General features: G+C 40.6%; 1 protein-coding gene and 1 long non-coding RNA gene across 4 annotated transcripts in view; one reads left to right on the top strand and one right to left on the bottom strand.

Moving 5' to 3' along the window:
* FGD5 (FYVE, RhoGEF and PH domain containing 5) overlaps nt 1-14,614 on the top strand; it is a 95,675-nt gene extending 81,061 nt beyond the window's left edge. For both annotated transcript variants that reach the window (XM_068408657.1, XM_068408656.1), the window contains exons 15-21: nt 3,132-3,231; nt 5,462-5,599; nt 6,677-6,779; nt 8,516-8,646; nt 10,383-10,511; nt 12,269-12,417; nt 13,159-14,614. In XM_068408657.1, the coding sequence (XP_068264758.1) occupies nt 3,132-3,231; nt 5,462-5,599; nt 6,677-6,779; nt 8,516-8,646; nt 10,383-10,511; nt 12,269-12,417; nt 13,159-13,195 (787 nt within the window). In that variant the 3' untranslated portion in view covers nt 13,196-14,614. The remainder of the gene's footprint in view (nt 1-3,131; nt 3,232-5,461; nt 5,600-6,676; nt 6,780-8,515; nt 8,647-10,382; nt 10,512-12,268; nt 12,418-13,158) is intronic.
* Nucleotides 1-17,413, bottom strand: part of LOC137667671 (uncharacterized) — a 167,417-nt gene that overhangs the window by 142,844 nt on the left and 7,160 nt on the right. The window lies entirely within an intron of this gene.

Genomic DNA, 17,413 nt, shown 5'->3' with positions numbered 1-17,413 from the left:
TCAGATACCTGTCAAAGCCTTTTTGTCTGTTTCCTTTTATAACCAGCAAATGAGAAAATATCTGAGATTTTCTTAGAGCTGCATACTCATCACAACCCTCAAAATATACACACAGTACTTCTGAGTTACCTGCTGCCAGTTACAAAAGCAGGATGTGTACAGTCCTTCTGTATTGTAGAGGGGAAATAACTGCTGCATGTCCCCTTTATTCAGGGCAACTGAACTTGGCATCCCTAGTGAGAAGCTTGGGATGTTCTGCTTGCATTGTTATGTTGTTTCCTTGCCTTTTGTACTCATATCAAGTCTGTGCTAAGTTAGCCTAAACAAAGCATGGGAGGCCACTGCGAGCTGTGGTTCTGTGGTAGTAGACAGAACCTGAGACTAAGGTTGCCCTCCTGATAACAGCCAGACGGAGACTGACTCTTATCAGAGCACTGGGATAGAGCCCCTTTCCTTCCTTGTGCTGCTCATTCTGGGACCAATCTGCCATAAGTCACCCAAGAACACTTTTCCCTCTTGCTTCTGCACTGGCTGGCAGAGCTGATGAGGCACTGGTGGGACAGCATGCTCTTCCTAACCCCGCTGCACAACACCCTTGGCCTTCTATACTCACCAAAAGGAGCACCAAAGACAGAAAAGTACCAGAAGGCTTTGAGCATCCCTAAAGACTGTCTTTTACTGCTCACTCCAAGGTGCTGCAAGTCTGCACTGAAGGCCAGTTGTTCATAATGACAACCCAAACCTCAATGCCTTTACACTTGTATGAGACAAGGTGAATGCATTGAGGAAATACGGCATGAGTGCCAGGGACTAAAGGGAGTAGAATGAGGATGACCACAGCACAGAAGTCAGCGTGGCTATACGAGTAGATGGCACTGTAAAGTCTTTACATATCCTGCTGAAAATGCCTTGCTCACCTGAAGAGCCATGTTATTGGCTCGTAGTGAGCTGGTAACAGATCTGAGCACAGAGCCTTTATGGAGAAGGCTTATATTGCTCTTATACCTTTATTTACATTTCAAAAATGTTCTTCTTGGGCACAGGAGTAACCACGTGGTGCCCATGTGAAATACCAGAGCACTCCAAGAACACAGTCAGTGATACCTCTCTAAAAGGCTAATTCAGAGTGACAGTGACAGCACTGCAACAAAATCCCATCCCATCCCAGTCCAGTTTCTGTGTTCCATGGATGTCCCCTGCTGTCCAGAAGACTGCAGTGACGATTTGACCCTCTTTCTGTTTGCTTAAGGAAGAATATATGGGCCAACATGGATAACTGATAGCTCAGCACAAAAGATGCAGCCCAAAAAATCACACAAGGACCAAATGTGGCAATGGTGAATCAAGGTCTGAGCTTCTCTGAGCCTCACAGGTTCAGCAAAAATTCCTCTGAGTCTTCGCAACCAATGAAAGAGCTAATTAAGAACAGCCCAGTGCCAATGGACAAAATTTATCTTACTCACCAGCAGACAGGTGTTATCCCACATTTAGACACTAATAACCTGTGATTACTGCCTAGAATTGTTTAATGGAGTGGAGAAGAGGTTAAAGGGACCAGTTAGATATCAGGCTTTTAATAGCAGATTGTCCCTCTTATCTGTCTTTCCCAAAGTGGTTTTAATTTACATCACTATATGGGCCATGATTTCCTTTCTTTTTCTAAATCATATCTTAATTCTCAAGTGAAGAGAATTTCCAAGAAAGAATTAGCAAGAGAAAGGCTAAAGCCAGGACTTCTTTTAGCGCTTTGCAGGCTGTGAACATGATTTGTCTGGAAGATACAGACATCTTCAGATTTCTTAGGAAGTGCAATTTGACAGGACTTCTGGTAGTAATAAGGACTGACTAGTAGTGTGACTCTTGCCAGAGAGAATCTCCTGTAACACAGCCCCTTGGCTTGCACAGGTTAGCCTATATGCAGCAGATACACTAGCTCAGAGCTTCTGCGCCAATTTCTGCTCCAGGCTTGTTGAATTTTACAGAGGCTGGTGTTTTTCAGACAAGGGCTTATGCTTATAGTGCAGAGGGATGCTAAGTCAGAGATCATTGATAAAATCTGGCATTTCCTCTTTTTCTGCCCCCCCCTTTTTTTTAAGACCACAAAAGACAAATTGTTCTCAGATGTCTTGTTTGGTGGCCTTCATGAGGACAGTGTGAGGAAATCGCAGCTGAACAGCATCTGGCAATGATGCCACTGCTAATTTTTACAACAAAGTCTAGCGGGTAGCTTTAATGTGAGTGGCTGGTATGACTCAGGGAGGGGAGACCACACTGAGTCGCATTCCCTCCTGTGACTGATGCTGGGAACAGCTAGAGCTGTGCACAGTGTCAGATGGACAGGAAGCGCATGGTTTGAAGTCGCAGCAGGAACACCAGCTAACGCAGGCAGGACAGCTTATGGCTGTAACAGAGGGAATGCATCTGGGAAGTAACAGGCGCTAAGAGCCCTGCTGCTTTTCTGGGATAGCTGGACTGGCAGAGAGGCCCAAAGTGCTCAGTGTTTTGCCTTGTGCAAAGGGGGCATCTAGGGGCCGGTCTGGAGAACTACTGGCCTCCATGCATAACTGCAGCTAGAGGGAATGCAGAACTTCCTTCCCGAATTTCTGCCCTGGCCTCTTGCCATGAGGCTGGAGATTGTCTGTGATGGAGCTAGAGGAACATGAAAGCATTCACATCTCCACTGTGGGTGACAGACTTCTGCATTTCCCAACATGCAGATCATTTAAGCATTCCACCGTAGAGATGAGCATAAACACACTTACTTCAAGCAACCCACGCCAACACTACATGCTCTACAGTGCCTAAAACCTAGGGCAGACATGACAAAAAGAGATATTTCATATCGTCCTATGTGATCTAGGATTGAGCAGCTTATAGCAAAGTCAGAGACTACTTTGAAAAATTTTCTAGGCATTTAGTTCCTTTCCAGTCACGGTCCTAACCATGGATCTACACTAGTCATCCCACTGAGTATGTCCAACAGTCAATGTTGTTCCTGGTTGGAAAATTACCTGTTCAATGGGTAAAAGCAAACATTCATAAAGTGAAGCTTTTCTCCTCTATCCAGAAACAGCTTGTTTCAGTCCCTGCTATGCATGGCAGTGACTGCTCTGCTGTATTTCATTCCACAGCTCTTGCTCGGAAAGGGATGACTGGTACAACTGCATCAGCAGACACATCCCAGATGACTACAAAGCTCACAACACTTCCACTTTCCACAGCAGCGTGGAGGTAAAAGGAGGCCAAGTCTTCCAATGCTTGAAAGGGGAAGGGGGGGGGGGGGGGGGGGGGGGGGGGGAGAGGGAGAGAGAGGGGGAGAGAGCGAGAGAGAGAGAGAGAGAGAGAGAGAGTGAGAGAGGAAAGGAGGAGGGTTATAAAATGCAGAGTTTCTAGTGGCAAGATGTTCTTACTATTTTCATTTAAACCAGTATGCCAAGCTTAAATAAGAAGCTCATCACAGCTCATGGGCCACCTCTGAAATGTTAATCACACTCTATACTCTGTAGTCTTTGCGTAAATAGGTGTTCTTGTGGAGGAAGAATATTTTGTCCTAAAGAGTAACTATTTTGGATGAAATAAAAATAGCTACTAACTTCATAGATTTTCAGAAAACAAAACTACCCATTAATTACCCTAATACCATACACACAATAAAGTCACTGCCAATACAAACCCCACCAGCAATATTCTAATTGCACAAGCACAATTGATGTATATTATTGTTATCTCATTAACTTCAGTTGTACTACTCCCAGTTAAGAAGGCAAAGAATGCATCTGACAAAAAGTAACAATGCTATTTTAGGTTATGTAGAACCCCAGATCTACTAAATAAGACTGGGGGGAAAAAAGAGTGCTGGTGAGGCCACAGCTGGAGTGCTGTGTCCAGCGCTGGGCTCCTCAGTACAAGAGAGACATGGACATACTGGAGAGAGTTCAACGAAAGACCACAAGGATGAAGGGACTGGAGCATCTCTCCTGTGAGGACAGGCTGAGAGCTGGGACTGTTCAGCCTGGGGAAGAGAAGGTTCAGGAGTGGATCTCATCAGTGTGTATAAATACCTGAAGGGAGGCTGTAAAGAAGGTGGAGTCAGGCTCTTCTCAGTAGTGCCCAGTGACAGGACCAGAGGCAATGGGCACAAACTGAAGCACAGGAGGTTCCCTCAAACATCAGGAAACACTTTTTCACCCTGAGAGTGACAGAGCCCTGGCAGAAGTTGCCTCGAGAAGGCTGTGGAGTCTCCATCCTTGGAGACATCCAAAAGCCACCTGGACATGGTCCTGGGCAGCTGGCTGTAGGTGACCCTGCCTGAGCAGGGGGGTTGGACCAGACGACCTCCATAGGTCCCTTCTGACCTTGGCCACTCTGTGATTCTGTGATTTAATTTTTGAAGATTTCAGAAAGTAAAAAATTAATTCAAAAAACAAAGCAGGATTTTCATTCTGGCCTGAAACCAATCTACTTTCAAATATTTAACAAGAAAAAAATAGAAATTAGTTAGTACAGCAGCCTAAACCAAGTCCTTTTTCAACAAATTAAAAAATAATTTCTGTTGCAGCTCTGCTTCTGATGTAAACCTGAACGTGTGCAAGGAGAAATCTGCAGGAATTTGATTTTTCTGTGTTTAAATCCTACTTGTCTGCAGAAGTCTCATTTCCTCATAGGAAACCCTTCTAACAAGCTGTCCTTCAAAAGCCCAAGAGCTTGCACTACTTGTGCCACATACTAAGCTGCTGTGCACTGACAGTGGGGTACCCATAATACTTTGGTGCTGAACCTGAAGTAACACAGCTTCTCAGCATGGCTAATTAGACTGGGTTCAGTTCCACACTGACCATGGCTCCCTGGGCTTGGAGCAAAGGCACCTGTACAACACTGCAACGTGGTGCATTCCAAGAAATAGGAACAGTGAATACATTTTCTAAAGCTGCTTACGTGTATTCAGATCAGCCATGGAAAGCATGGATCAGATTTGGATTGTGTGGCGGTAAATTAATCTTTGGTTTTAATGTTTTCTGTACTCTCTCTTCCCCAGTCACAGAAGTGTCCCAAAGCGTAATGACATAAAGAGCTCAGGCCCTTTTTGATTGAATTATTCGATATTATTCCAAAAGCTGTTAATAAAAAGATGGCTTTAACTCATGTTCTTACCTGCAATTTGCATATGCAATGAATCAGATCCTTGTCTGATGCTGAAGAGTGTCAGTGCCTGACCAATAATAGATCTACATGGATTTTTACCTGTTGTGACTCTGGCTTTAACAGCACCATGTACTGATTGCCCGTAGTCTTTCAGTGCTCAAGCAGCTGTATCTCAATTACAAGGTGCATTAGGAATTGGAAAATTTGGGGATCTTAGCAGGTGAAGGTAGACTGAAATGAGAATTGTATGTGATGGAGCAAGGCTGAGTGGACTTTGGAAGCGTGGATGCTTCTTCATTTGTTCTTGTCTGATTTTAAGCTAAGGGAAAGGCTTGGAATACCCTTGGGCGAGAGGCCTCCTACTTTGGTACCTGTGTCCCATGTCATGATGTGCATGAACTGTGGCTGTGACTTTACCCTCACTTTGAGGCGACATCATTGCCATGCCTGTGGGAAGGTAAGAGTTGTACAAGCTTCTCAGGAGGCTTTATTCACAGGGCTAGGACACTGGCTGCCACTGCTTAACTTCTGCAAACTTGTAGCAACATCAGGACCGGAATTTGACTACTCACAGAACCTGTTAGTGCTTTGCTAAATTAGGTTTCTAATGGCTCTAGTAGGAACAACAGTAACCTTCCCTTGAGGGTCAAATTAATTCCCAAGGGCTAGTAGTTGAAGGCTTACAGGGTAATTGTTGCCGAGTCCAGCCATTATATCTGGTATACAGCTAGCTCTAGAGACAATGAAGCGATACACTAAAAATATAGGCTCTGTTCTGCACCAGAACAGTAGCACATCTAGTCCATGTCCTGTCCCTAATAACAACTAGTAAAATTATCTTCCAAGAAAAGTGAAGAAACTCGGCAGTAGAGCATGGTTTGGTCAGTGACCAAAGGAAAAGTTTCCTCTGTGCTCTATTGAAGAGCTGCTGCCTTTTGCCCTAAAGCCAAGGGGATCTATAAGCTTTCTTGGTTTTGTCCCTTTATCCCTGACTCTATAGAGATTTGTTTATACACATAAATCCACAGTCCTGTTTTAAACCAGGGCTGTCTCTTAGCCTCAGTGATTTTTTTAAATCAAACTACCAGTAATTTTTGCTACTATAAAAAAGCATTTACTTAATCTTTTTTTCTAATTCCACACGGAAAATCGGTCTGTACCTACATAGGGACAGCAGGAACATGCAAACTTGCTTAAGAAAACAATGTTACTAAGAAAGCTATGAAAACAGAAGTAACATTAAAGTGGTCTTTCTGTGATTCACTAGTAGGGAAGGTATAAGTTCCTGGGGAGATGGGTGCAGCAAGGTGTGCAACCAAATGCAGTCATCAGTTCTGCTTGGCTTACAGCAGTGTAAACCTACAGCAACCACATTTCAGTCAGTAGACTCACCCTGACTGTCACAGTTTTAGGAGAGAGTCGTATCTAGTCCACTATCCATCTTCCTCTCCCAGCCAGCTCAGAGGATTTGTTTTCTATGTGCATATATATAAATCTAAATTATATTTTCGTGCATCTTTCCTTGCTGGAACAGATTGTATGTCGAAATTGTTCAAGAAACAAGTACCCTATGAAGTACCTCAAAGATCAAGCAGCCAAAGTCTGTGATAGCTGCTATGTAGAACTCAAGAAAAGAGGTAAGATTCCTTCATTCTCGGCAAAACTGACAAACCCATTTCCTGCCTGTATAGTGGGGAGGCTTTAGGATCTGCCTACCTTGCTGTGTTTTGTTAAAGAGGATTTCTCATTTCAAGCACTAGGCATGCGTATTGATGTCGCAGGAATGCCAGGCTGTATGGCAGCTAAAACAGTTTTAGCAAGCCAGGTCCTCTGAGGGCTCCCCTGGCCTTCTGATAAACCAGAATAATGACAAAAACTATGTCCTGTGAGGACCAGCTGAGGACACAGGGTTTGTCTAGTTTGGAGAAAAGGAGGCTGAGGGTTGACCTCATTGCTCTCTGCAGCTTCCTGAGGAGGGGAACTGGAGAGGGAGGTGCTGATCTCTTCCCTGGTATCCAGTGACAGGAAGAGTGGGAATGGCTCCAAGCTTCATCAGGGGAGATTCTGACTTGACATGAGGAAACATTTCTTTACCCAGAGGGTGGTCAAACACTGGAACAGGCTTTCTATAGAGGTGGTCGATGCCCCAAGCCTGTCAGTGTTTAAGAGGCATTTGGACAGTGCCCTTAATAACACGCTTTAGCTTTTGGGCAGCCCTGAATTGGTCAGGCAGTTGGACTAGATGATCGTTGTAGGTCCCTTCTAACTGAACTACTCTATTCTGTGATGTAATTATAGATGATAGCTCTTCCCTGTTATTCCTAATGAATTATCCATTAAACAATGGCTTTACACGTCCTCACTGTCCTCATCCATGTTGTAGCTTTTACAAAAAGAAATGCTGAGGTAAAGTGCAGAGTCACTAAGAGCTTTTCTACATGGGGAGTTAATGTGGTTATACATGAAAGCATGAATTCAAAGCAGAAGAAGTACTGCCTAACCAGAACTCTGTATTACTGTCCTACTGTGAGTCCCTTTTCTGATTTAAACACACATCCAAATCAAAGATAGAAGGGGGGGCAGGGATTACATATATATGAACAGAGAATGAACAGGAAATAATGTTCTTGCACAGCTATTCATGTAGACAATCTCTAAAAGTAGGCACATTGTATTGTCAAGGATAAAAAGATAGGGACAGACACAGTTTAGTTTTTCCATCCTTATTAAAGAAATTCACACTAGCCAAACAAACACATGAACAGATGCTGTCACAACAGCCAAAAAAGCAACCCCAAGCCACTGTGTGTCCAAGACATGATAGGTCAGATTTGTGCTAAAACAACGCTGTGCTTTACTAAGAGCTTCCAGATAGTGTGTGTTGATAGAAGTGAGATCACGAAGATATGAACGCAGACAAGTGGGGTTAATGGAGATTAACAGAGACAGAATAACCCTCTCCCATGCAGAACTCAAAGAGAATGGTTCCTACAGAAAGAATGTCCCATTAGTGAATCTATCCTGCAAAGGTGTTACAGAACATAGAGAGGATAGATGGAAAAGCCATTTGCTTAATGCTGATTTTAAATTAGAAGAAAACAAGCTGTTTTGTGCTTTGTCAGCTTTCTTGCAGGCTTCTTTCAACTAGCTGTACGTTATTACCATTAACTTAGGGTGCTATGAAATCCACCCATCTAATCAGACATAAAGGGGTGATCTGAAAGGAAAGCTAAAATAAAAACCAGCTATGGAGGAGGCGTTGCATTTTCCTTAGTCATTTGCATTACTGTGTTATGTGTCTCTTACCCCTAGTCTGATATATACCGATTCATCCATTTCCCCCTTCCCTTTCTGAATTTTCTTAATCTTGCAGAGCGGCCACTAAGTGTGAGCTTCCCTCCAACTTCATCCAGGTGTTCAAGCAGTGCCTTCTCCTCTGTCTTCCACAATATTCATTATTCATCTTTTAAGAAACAGAAGAAGATCCCTTCAGCTCTTACGGAGGTAGGACCAAGCTGCCTGAGAAAGGCAAGGAAATGTAGAGAACTGTGTGCTCATATTTCAGCAGCTATGTTTATAATTTATTCTGTGTGCAGTGGGCTCAGCCCATGCCCTGGTCTACTTTCATCATGCAATTAGGTTTTTTTCTGGTTTTCACAATGGTCTTCAAAATACAAAATACTCTGAGCTCTGAAGTTTCTTGCACCCACTGGGAAACTCAATTAGAGCAGCATACTTTTAAGTTGCTCATCAGTCTGTGAAGTCTTTACAACACTAAGACAACTTCAAGGTACTAGATAGTATAACAAGGCAGATCACAGACAACGACAAGTATCAACAGCGCATGATACACTGTTGATCAGTTACCTTTTTTGACAAGACCCTTACTTCTGAAATCTCACTTTGATTTCAAGAGAAATAAAATACCACTTACTTAGGGAATAGACTCTAGTCCTTGGCAATCAATTCAGGAGTATGCATGTTTAATCAGGCACTTTCCCTCCAGCTCAAACCAAACTATTTCAAATCAAATGGGTAAAATCTTGATCCCACCCATGTAAACAAATAAAATTCCCACCAATTTCAATGGAGCCAGGATTTCTCCAGCTATATTAGTTTTCTTTCCAGGAACAAGGTGCCAATCATGTTAATGTAATCTAGGTAGCTAAGTTGAACTCAAGCACAGTGAAGTACTTCCATTTCACTGAAATAAGCAGGTATTTATTGTTGTATTAAGGAGAATAGGGTGCAAACATCTTGCTGAACTCCTTGTACAGTCCAGACAGTGGAATTCCTTGAGGTTGTTTGTGCTGAGGTGAAACTGAGCCAAAGATACAAGCACGTAATACGAACACACAAATTGAATACTGGAAGAACTGGCAGTCAAAATTTCAGCCCCATTAGGAAAAAGCATTGCCCTTCTACCCACAAGGAGGCAGCACATGTTTATTAATAGGAACTGTCTCACCACAGCATTGCTCCATAACTTTTTCTAACTTGCTTTTACCAGGGTCGTGGAACATTTATGTTCTGCTGCAAAACACTGCTATATTACTGCTCAGCCTTCTGTCAGTGCTACAAAAGCTGGTTTTGAATCTCTGCCCTTTGTTTCTAAATCCAATACTACTGCAGTGTACTACTGTAACTAATAACATACACTGCAATGTGTGTGTGTGTGTGTGTGTGTACAGTTCCATCTACTCAAAATCTGGATCTTTAAGAAATTAAGCGCTTAGATCTCAACGTACTTCTGTGAGAGAGGTAGCTCTTCTCAGAAATATTATTTCACAAATGAAACCAAGTCATAGTCAAGTGATTAGCATAAATTGATATAAAACCACTGCAAAGTCCTAAATATACCCACATCTTTAAAGTGTTCAGCCACAAGACTAATTCCTTTTTGGAAGCATGTACCTTTAATATACCAAAAAAAAAAAACAGACCTGGGAAAAGGGACAAGTTCATCTTCTCAGAACACAACTATAAACTTGCTAACCTCAATAACAACTCAACTGCATGTTTTCCATCAGAGTTACTGAGAACTAAGTTTAACCAGAAATCTTCAAACAGTTAAAAAGAACTGTAATACCATGCTTATATTTTTTGTCTTGCTATTTGTAATGGTCTACTTATGGCTTCACGGACATAGACCTGGTTGTATGGTGTGATGCGAACATGCATCATCAGGAGGGGAAAAGCCTTTGCTGTTACAAATCCTGATTTCTCCTACCCTGCTCCAGGTGGCAGCCTCAGGAGAGGGAGCTACCATCAGTGGTTATCTCAGCAGATGTAAGAGAGGCAAAAGACACTGGAAGAAACGCTGGTTTGTTATCAAAGGCAAAGTCCTCTACACCTACATAGCAAACGAGGTACTGTGCAACCTGACTTGAAATAGTTTCCTATCTGAGTTCCCTTCTTTACTCCCTACAGGCAGCACAAGTAAACGTGAAAGGTATAAATGGCAGTTCTCACAACTACCTGCCTTCTGAGACCTGGTCCTAACAGACAGAGTCCCCAGGGAGCTGTCCTTAGGTGAGAGGCCCAGCCACAGCCCTACCTGGACCTCGGCAGCCCTCTTCACAAACTGCCCTTCATTATTTGACTTCTTGCTATTCATGCTATTATAAATTGTCAACCACTGAACCTTAGTCTACATATTTACGCTTAAAGACTTCAAGGTCCTTAGGCGTTCTCTGGTGCACTTGGTAACTGCCAGGTATTTTGTAGATAGATGGTGCTATATGATCCATTCCTGGCAGGGAGGAGAATCTTGTAGTTTTGCAAGTATAAATAGGACATATTTGTCCTCCTAGTACCAACAGGGAAAGAGAGGAGGCAGTCTGCAGAGGTGAGAATAATGCCTTGTGTATTGGCCTGTAAGCTCCTCCTTACAGCCAAGGAGCTTTGATATCAATTAGATCATTTTTATGTATTTTGTCTCTTTCTAGTCCCTTATTTTAATTTCTTCTCCTTTGTGAATAGCTGCAATACAAATAAACTTGAAGTAAGTGTGATATACAGTTTGGCTATAACTGACAGATTTCATAAGCAGAAGCATAAAAATGCATTTTGCTGAACAAAGGACACAATGCCAGAACTGTTGTAATAGCAATATTTGGTACTTTAAGCCTTCAGAACACTTTGCAAACATCAGTTATTTAAACTTTCATCACCACTGTGATGGTTGCAGGAAGCAACATTATCCCCTTTAAACAGATGAGGAGATTGAGGCACAAAAGAGTTCATGATTTGGCCAGCAATTCAGACCATTGGCATCAAATTCTGGATCCAATACATTTAGCTTACCTCTGCTAACCTTAAAAGTGATAATTTCTGGTTCAACAACAGGGAAGGAGCAACAGATGGCTAATTACACTTTGCATTCCCAGTTTGCAATTTAGCTTCTCAAAGCAGAGGCAAAGACAACATACACATATAGAAAGCATTACCTAAATACAGTGACCGAAACTGCAGCTATCAGTAACGGCTAAACTGCAATTCGATTGAGGCTTATTGTTGTCTTTAACTTGTACAAAGCAGTGTCTGGCAAGCAAAACTCATGGATGTTTCTTGGGAGTAAATTAACAATTAATTGCATTACCAGCTCAGAAATTTCAAAGCAGCATTTTGGAAGGCAAGTGTGCTGTTTGAGACAGTGCAGTTTTCTAAAAAAAGGTGCTAGTGCTATGAAAGGAAACGACAATGTACCAAAAAGACTCCTGCTTGCACTCAGCAAATGAAAATGGTTGAAAGGAACCTAACTGGGAGTGGGTCTCAGGCTTTCAGAACTGCTGCTGTACTGTCCCATACTCTGAGTAACCTCTAGTTTGCCTCCTGGACCATTATGTCAAAGAAAGCCATTAAAGTAATGGCTAATTTGATTTTCATGGCCATGTGGATGATCATGAAGAACTGGACTTTCAGGGGTGTTGTTTGAATTCAGGACTAAGATAAACATGTGCAGTACCTGTTCAGGTAAGAGCCACCAGTCCAGCAGAAGATTCACACTACTGCTTTTGCAGCCCTGTCAGAGAGAGGTTGTATCATGATTTGGTTTTCAGAAAGAACCCTCAAACTGTCACAAGCCTTCTTTCTAAATTTTGGTTCACCTCTTGTTTGCTTTCAGGACAAAGTTGCCACAGAAAGTTTGCCTTTGTTGGGTTTCACCATTGCCCCAGAAAAGGAGGAAGGAAGTACGGATACAGTTTTCCATCTCTACCACAAGCAGACTCTCTTTTATAGCTTCCGAGCAGATGATAACGATTCAGCACAGAGGTATGAGGGTAGACTTCCACACTAGCCAGTGCGCAGGTCCAAAAGCTTATGTAGGGCTTTCTCCTCTCCTTCACTTCAGAACGCCTTCATAACAGAGGAAACAAAGAACTTTCAGAGTCCTGATTAAGCCCAATTGCATATGACTGGCCTGGGTGACATTAAAAATCTACCTGGTGCTCTTCACTTCCTTCAGGAAGGAGAGTTTGCTGCCTTGTATAGGTAAACAGGAGGCTGAGTCTCAAGAGTCGTGCCGAGAAGTCTGTCAAATGGGATTACTGTACAGAAACTTCTCCGATTTATGTGTTCTATTTATTCATCTCTTCGTTTCCTCATCAACAAATAATTGTTTAGATTTTCCATTCTAATGCTACTGCTTCCACATAATAAAATAGTCATGAAATTAGTAATAAAAATGCCAGCAGCTCAAGACACACAGGGAAGGAAATAAGTGTTTATGGGAGGTTTTGTTGCTTTTAAACATACTTCAGTGGTTTCATCTTTCCTATTCTAAGACAGCGCTTGTACTATCTTTGAGATTTTACAATAAATTACTGGTAAAGGTTGTACTAGAACACAAGAGTTCTAGTACCCAGTTCCCTGCTTTAATCACAAAACTACAGTTCCTCGTTAGAGCTGGGATGGGAAATACAGTCCTCTTCAGGCTTTATGTTCTTAAAATACTTATTTTTCTTAAAATACATATGTTCTTAAAATGCACTTTTTCTTTCCTACCCTTTTTAGGTGGATTGAAGCCATGGAAGAAGCATCCATATTATAGCAGCTATCACTCAGTGGACTTGGAATAAATTCTCAGATTTCTATACATTCCCAGCAACCCTCTTCTGTCTTACAAAACTGAACGGTGTATTTCCAGCAAACTGGCTACATACACTGGATATGAACTGTTTCCAGATTGCTCTTTTTGCTTCCTTCTTCTTACATCCACACTTTTGCAAATGGAAACTTTCAAACAGAGAATATTTATGGTGATCTTTATGTCTGTGCAAGTTCAACCTGTACTATAAGCTTCTCCTCTGATCCCACAGTAAACTAAGTCTAACATCAAGAAAATACATGGAAATACTGACTACAGTAAGTAACAGGCTCAGTTTTACTTACTCTAGAGCACTATCATATTTCATTGGGTTGGTTTTGATGTCTACCATGAAATGAGAAACAATGTAGTAAACAACAAATGCTCATTTAAAGCACTTTATTATTTTTATTGAACTACAGCTTCATTTTTTCATGTTTCTAAGGAGTTCTGTGGCCTGATTTCTTACTCATCCACTAACAAGTGCCAGCATTAAATGATGCCCCGCATATGCTAAATTGCTCCCACAGAAAATGAACGAACAACACATTCAATTTACCTGGTCTACCAACACTTCACTGGCTTTGATCCAGGATAATTACTTAGTATCAGTTTATAATTTTAGACAGATCACTGTATAATTTATGTTAAAGAGTTTAATTTCATACCACTGCAGTACTTTGAAATGTACTCTAGTAGCTCTACAAATCCAGATGTTGAATTATATCACTTCTCCCTAAATACTGCATCAGACTCAAACCCAAAGATTATTTTTAATTTATTATAAACCGACAGACAGTTTTTATTTAACACTAATCTACCTAATAGTGTTAAGATTTTTATCATCTATTTAAATAGTCTATCTTTATTTTCAAAGCTCCTGTTGTTTCTGCTGTTCTTGTTATGAAAAATGTCATCAAAACTTTAATCCATATAACCAGCACACCGTTTGAAATATGCTGGTGGGCTGAAATGCACTTGTCTGAACCTGCTCTGCTGGAGTGCTTTAGAACTCCTGTGGCTAAACGTATCTTACATCAGACTGCAGTTGTGCACTACATCTCCAGGGCTGGATTCTCAGCAGCCAAGTGTCTGTATGACTTCAAAGATGCTGTGCTGCTTTACACCAGCTGAGGATATAGATCTCTGGAGTCTGGGGTTTTGGGTTTTGTTGTTTTGGGGTTTTTTTGTTGTTTTGGGGTTTTTTTGTTGTTTTGGGGTTGTTGGTTTTTTTAGTGTTTTATTGGGTTTTTTTATAAAGAAGTTTGAGAAGTGGTGTTCTAATCATTGCAATAAAATGATTTTGTGTCCTATGTTTGTCATAATATTTGACTGAGGAATAGAATGGCATTTATAATTAAAATATATCTTTGTATAAAAGTACCATATTCAAGAATTTACTTACATTAAAATATATTGGGGGGAGGGGGGGTTTATTACTTCAATTTTTCCCTTCAAGAAGCTTAATGGCAATCTGAATTTTTGACCCTAACAAACTGTTTAGAATGGTCCATATAATATGTAACCAAACGATAAAGGTAGTTCAATTTATCACCTTGAAAAACAAGCTTAAAAAAACAAATACCTACCTACCACTAAATAAAAATATAGTTGTTTTGGATTTTTTTGATACATCTGATTCTGATAGTTTCATAAAACATAGATTATCATATGCAAACAGAAACCAAGCATGAGAAAAGTAAAACTTTTGTATTCTTTAGTTAATGGATGAAAACCAATCTTAACTCTTTGTTTCCTGTTAGAACCATGGCCTTGCTACCAATACACTGTAAACGTTTATCCTCCCCTTAAGAAAATTTTGCACTGACAAAAAAATAAGAGAATGTTGAATAGAGAGTAAGAACTCCAACCATGGTCCCAAACAAATCAAAACTGCACTACAGAACAACAGTATTATGAAGATTTAGGTGCTGACATTTAGTGACTGCTGTATGAAGTTTTCGGTCATATGCAGGAAATGAATATATGAAAATATTTTGTTGTAAAAAATAAGATACAGTGCTATTAAACATTGTTTTAAGTAATGTGGAACAATAAAAGAGCAAAACATAACTGCAGTTCTACAGGCTTTTCCTTTACGTTATTTTCACCTTCTTTAATTCCAACTTTGCAGTTCCAGTTACTGTTAACAGACACTTACCTATTAACCAGTTCTCTGACAAACTAAGGAAGAGCATCAAATCAGAAGATGGTAGTGGAGGCCTTCGAGTAGAAACAGGATTTAGACCCAACTATGATGAAGTGTTTCAGTCCACACTGCATTTACCTCCTGTAAAGCCCACCTAACAGTCACTCTGCTTCAGTTACAGATATAAATTGTCCCAACACAGCACAAAGAAAAAAATGAAAGTGTCCTCACAATTTCAGTCCAACTGTTAATCTAATTTGAGCAAAGCTAAGCACCAGAGGCAGAATTTATCTTCATTTCAGAGTTAGTCCAGTAATCACCTTTTAGAAAATTTTGACATCTTAGAAGAGGCACATAGACACTCAGTTTACTCTATGCCATTTACTTACAAACAGCTCTTTCCTCCTAACTTGTAGCTAGTATTACTCCTTCCAAACAAGGTTGTGTTCCACACCTGGACAAATGTTTCAAGAAAAAGTCAGTAATAAGTCACAATGCACTAGCTACTCAGTCAAGAGCTCAGATGCAAGCTGATCTCATTTGTTGTTTCAGTGATTTTCTGCTTATTTTGCTACTTATTGAAAAGCATTATAATTATTAGCCACTATCTGCAACTAATATTTAGATCTGATTCTGTGTTGCTTTTACGATTGACAAAAAACACACAGCTATGAATACCAACCAGGCTCTTCCTGTTTGCATGCTACTTTGGTACAAAAGCAATAGATCACTTTCTCTGTAACCACGTTCAGTGGATATCACTGCTTGTGAATATTAAAAAGTTGCCAATACTCAGCAAGGGGAAAAGGTATTCCCTCGTCACTTTGTGAACCTCCTACACCTACACTGAAAACACTAGTCTAACTTCACAAGTTACTTGGGAACGTAACATACAAGCTGCTACATATTAAAAACAGTGAGATCCTTCAGTCTGGATAACACTGAGACACCACTTTTGATCAAGTTTTGACAATAAAGTTTCTAGCCCCCAGGGCAGGTTTACAATCCCTTTCAGAGAGACCCAAGTAAAATAAAATTTAAAAAAAAAAAAACAAACAAACCCACACCTTCCCTAAAAGAACTGTTTCACAACTATTCTGAATGTCTTCCTTTTCCACAGAACAACAACAAACACCAGGAAACCTTTAAAGTGTGCATGAAACAGCATTGTCATTCTTTACTATGCTTGCTTTATATTATTATGACTAAATGACAAGGTTTTAACATTCTTTTGATTATTTTAATAGCTTCTTTTCCCAGAGAAGTGCTGCAGCCTGTTTCTAATCTGTATGCTTTGGAAAGGCATAGAATACATTTTACACAAACATGCTCTGATTTTTCTCATCTTTTTACTTGTACTACATTTTTATGCCCTTCCCTCACTCCTCTAAGTTAAAAGAAACTGGAGGATAGTTTAAACTGCCTAGTACTTGTCTATATTTTCATTTCACATACTACATGTCATGTTACTAACTGTAGTACTTGCCAGCAGAGAAATGTAATCACAAAGAAAGCACCATAGGAACTGGAATTACTTTCTGTTCGTACTGACAGAGAGCAGTTAGGTCCTGCAGTAATAATTGAGTATGTCACATTGAGAAGTCACTTCAGGTGAATTTTGGGGCAGGGTTTGGATTTTGCACTGCTTTTGCTTTTCACAGTCTTCAGTGTATAGCAGTTGTATATGTTCTTAAAACTGCTTTTACAAATATTAATGAATAAAAAATAAATTTCCCAATATGAAATTTATTAAATATAATGAAAAACTCCTTCTAGCTTACTCTCTGCAAGATTTCACTTCAAAGTACAGCCACTACATGATAAACACCAATGATTTCTTGGATCAACAAGTTTTATCTCCTACAATCAGAAATACCATTTTCATGAGCAGCAGAGAATGCAACAAAAAAATAAGTACAGTGAGACTACACAGCCACTAGACTTCACCTGGGTCTGAACCATATGCTTTCCCAGACTGCACTGAGGCGTCAGGTACATGATACTTTCCACATTCCTGCATGCCTTCTAGAATT

The sequence above is a fragment of the Nyctibius grandis genome, chromosome 10 (assembly GCF_013368605.1).
Source record: "Nyctibius grandis isolate bNycGra1 chromosome 10, bNycGra1.pri, whole genome shotgun sequence".
Taxonomy (NCBI): Eukaryota; Metazoa; Chordata; class Aves; order Nyctibiiformes; family Nyctibiidae; genus Nyctibius; species Nyctibius grandis.
The sequence above is the reverse complement of the archived record's forward strand: the minus strand, read 5'-3'. Positions and strand labels throughout refer to the sequence as shown.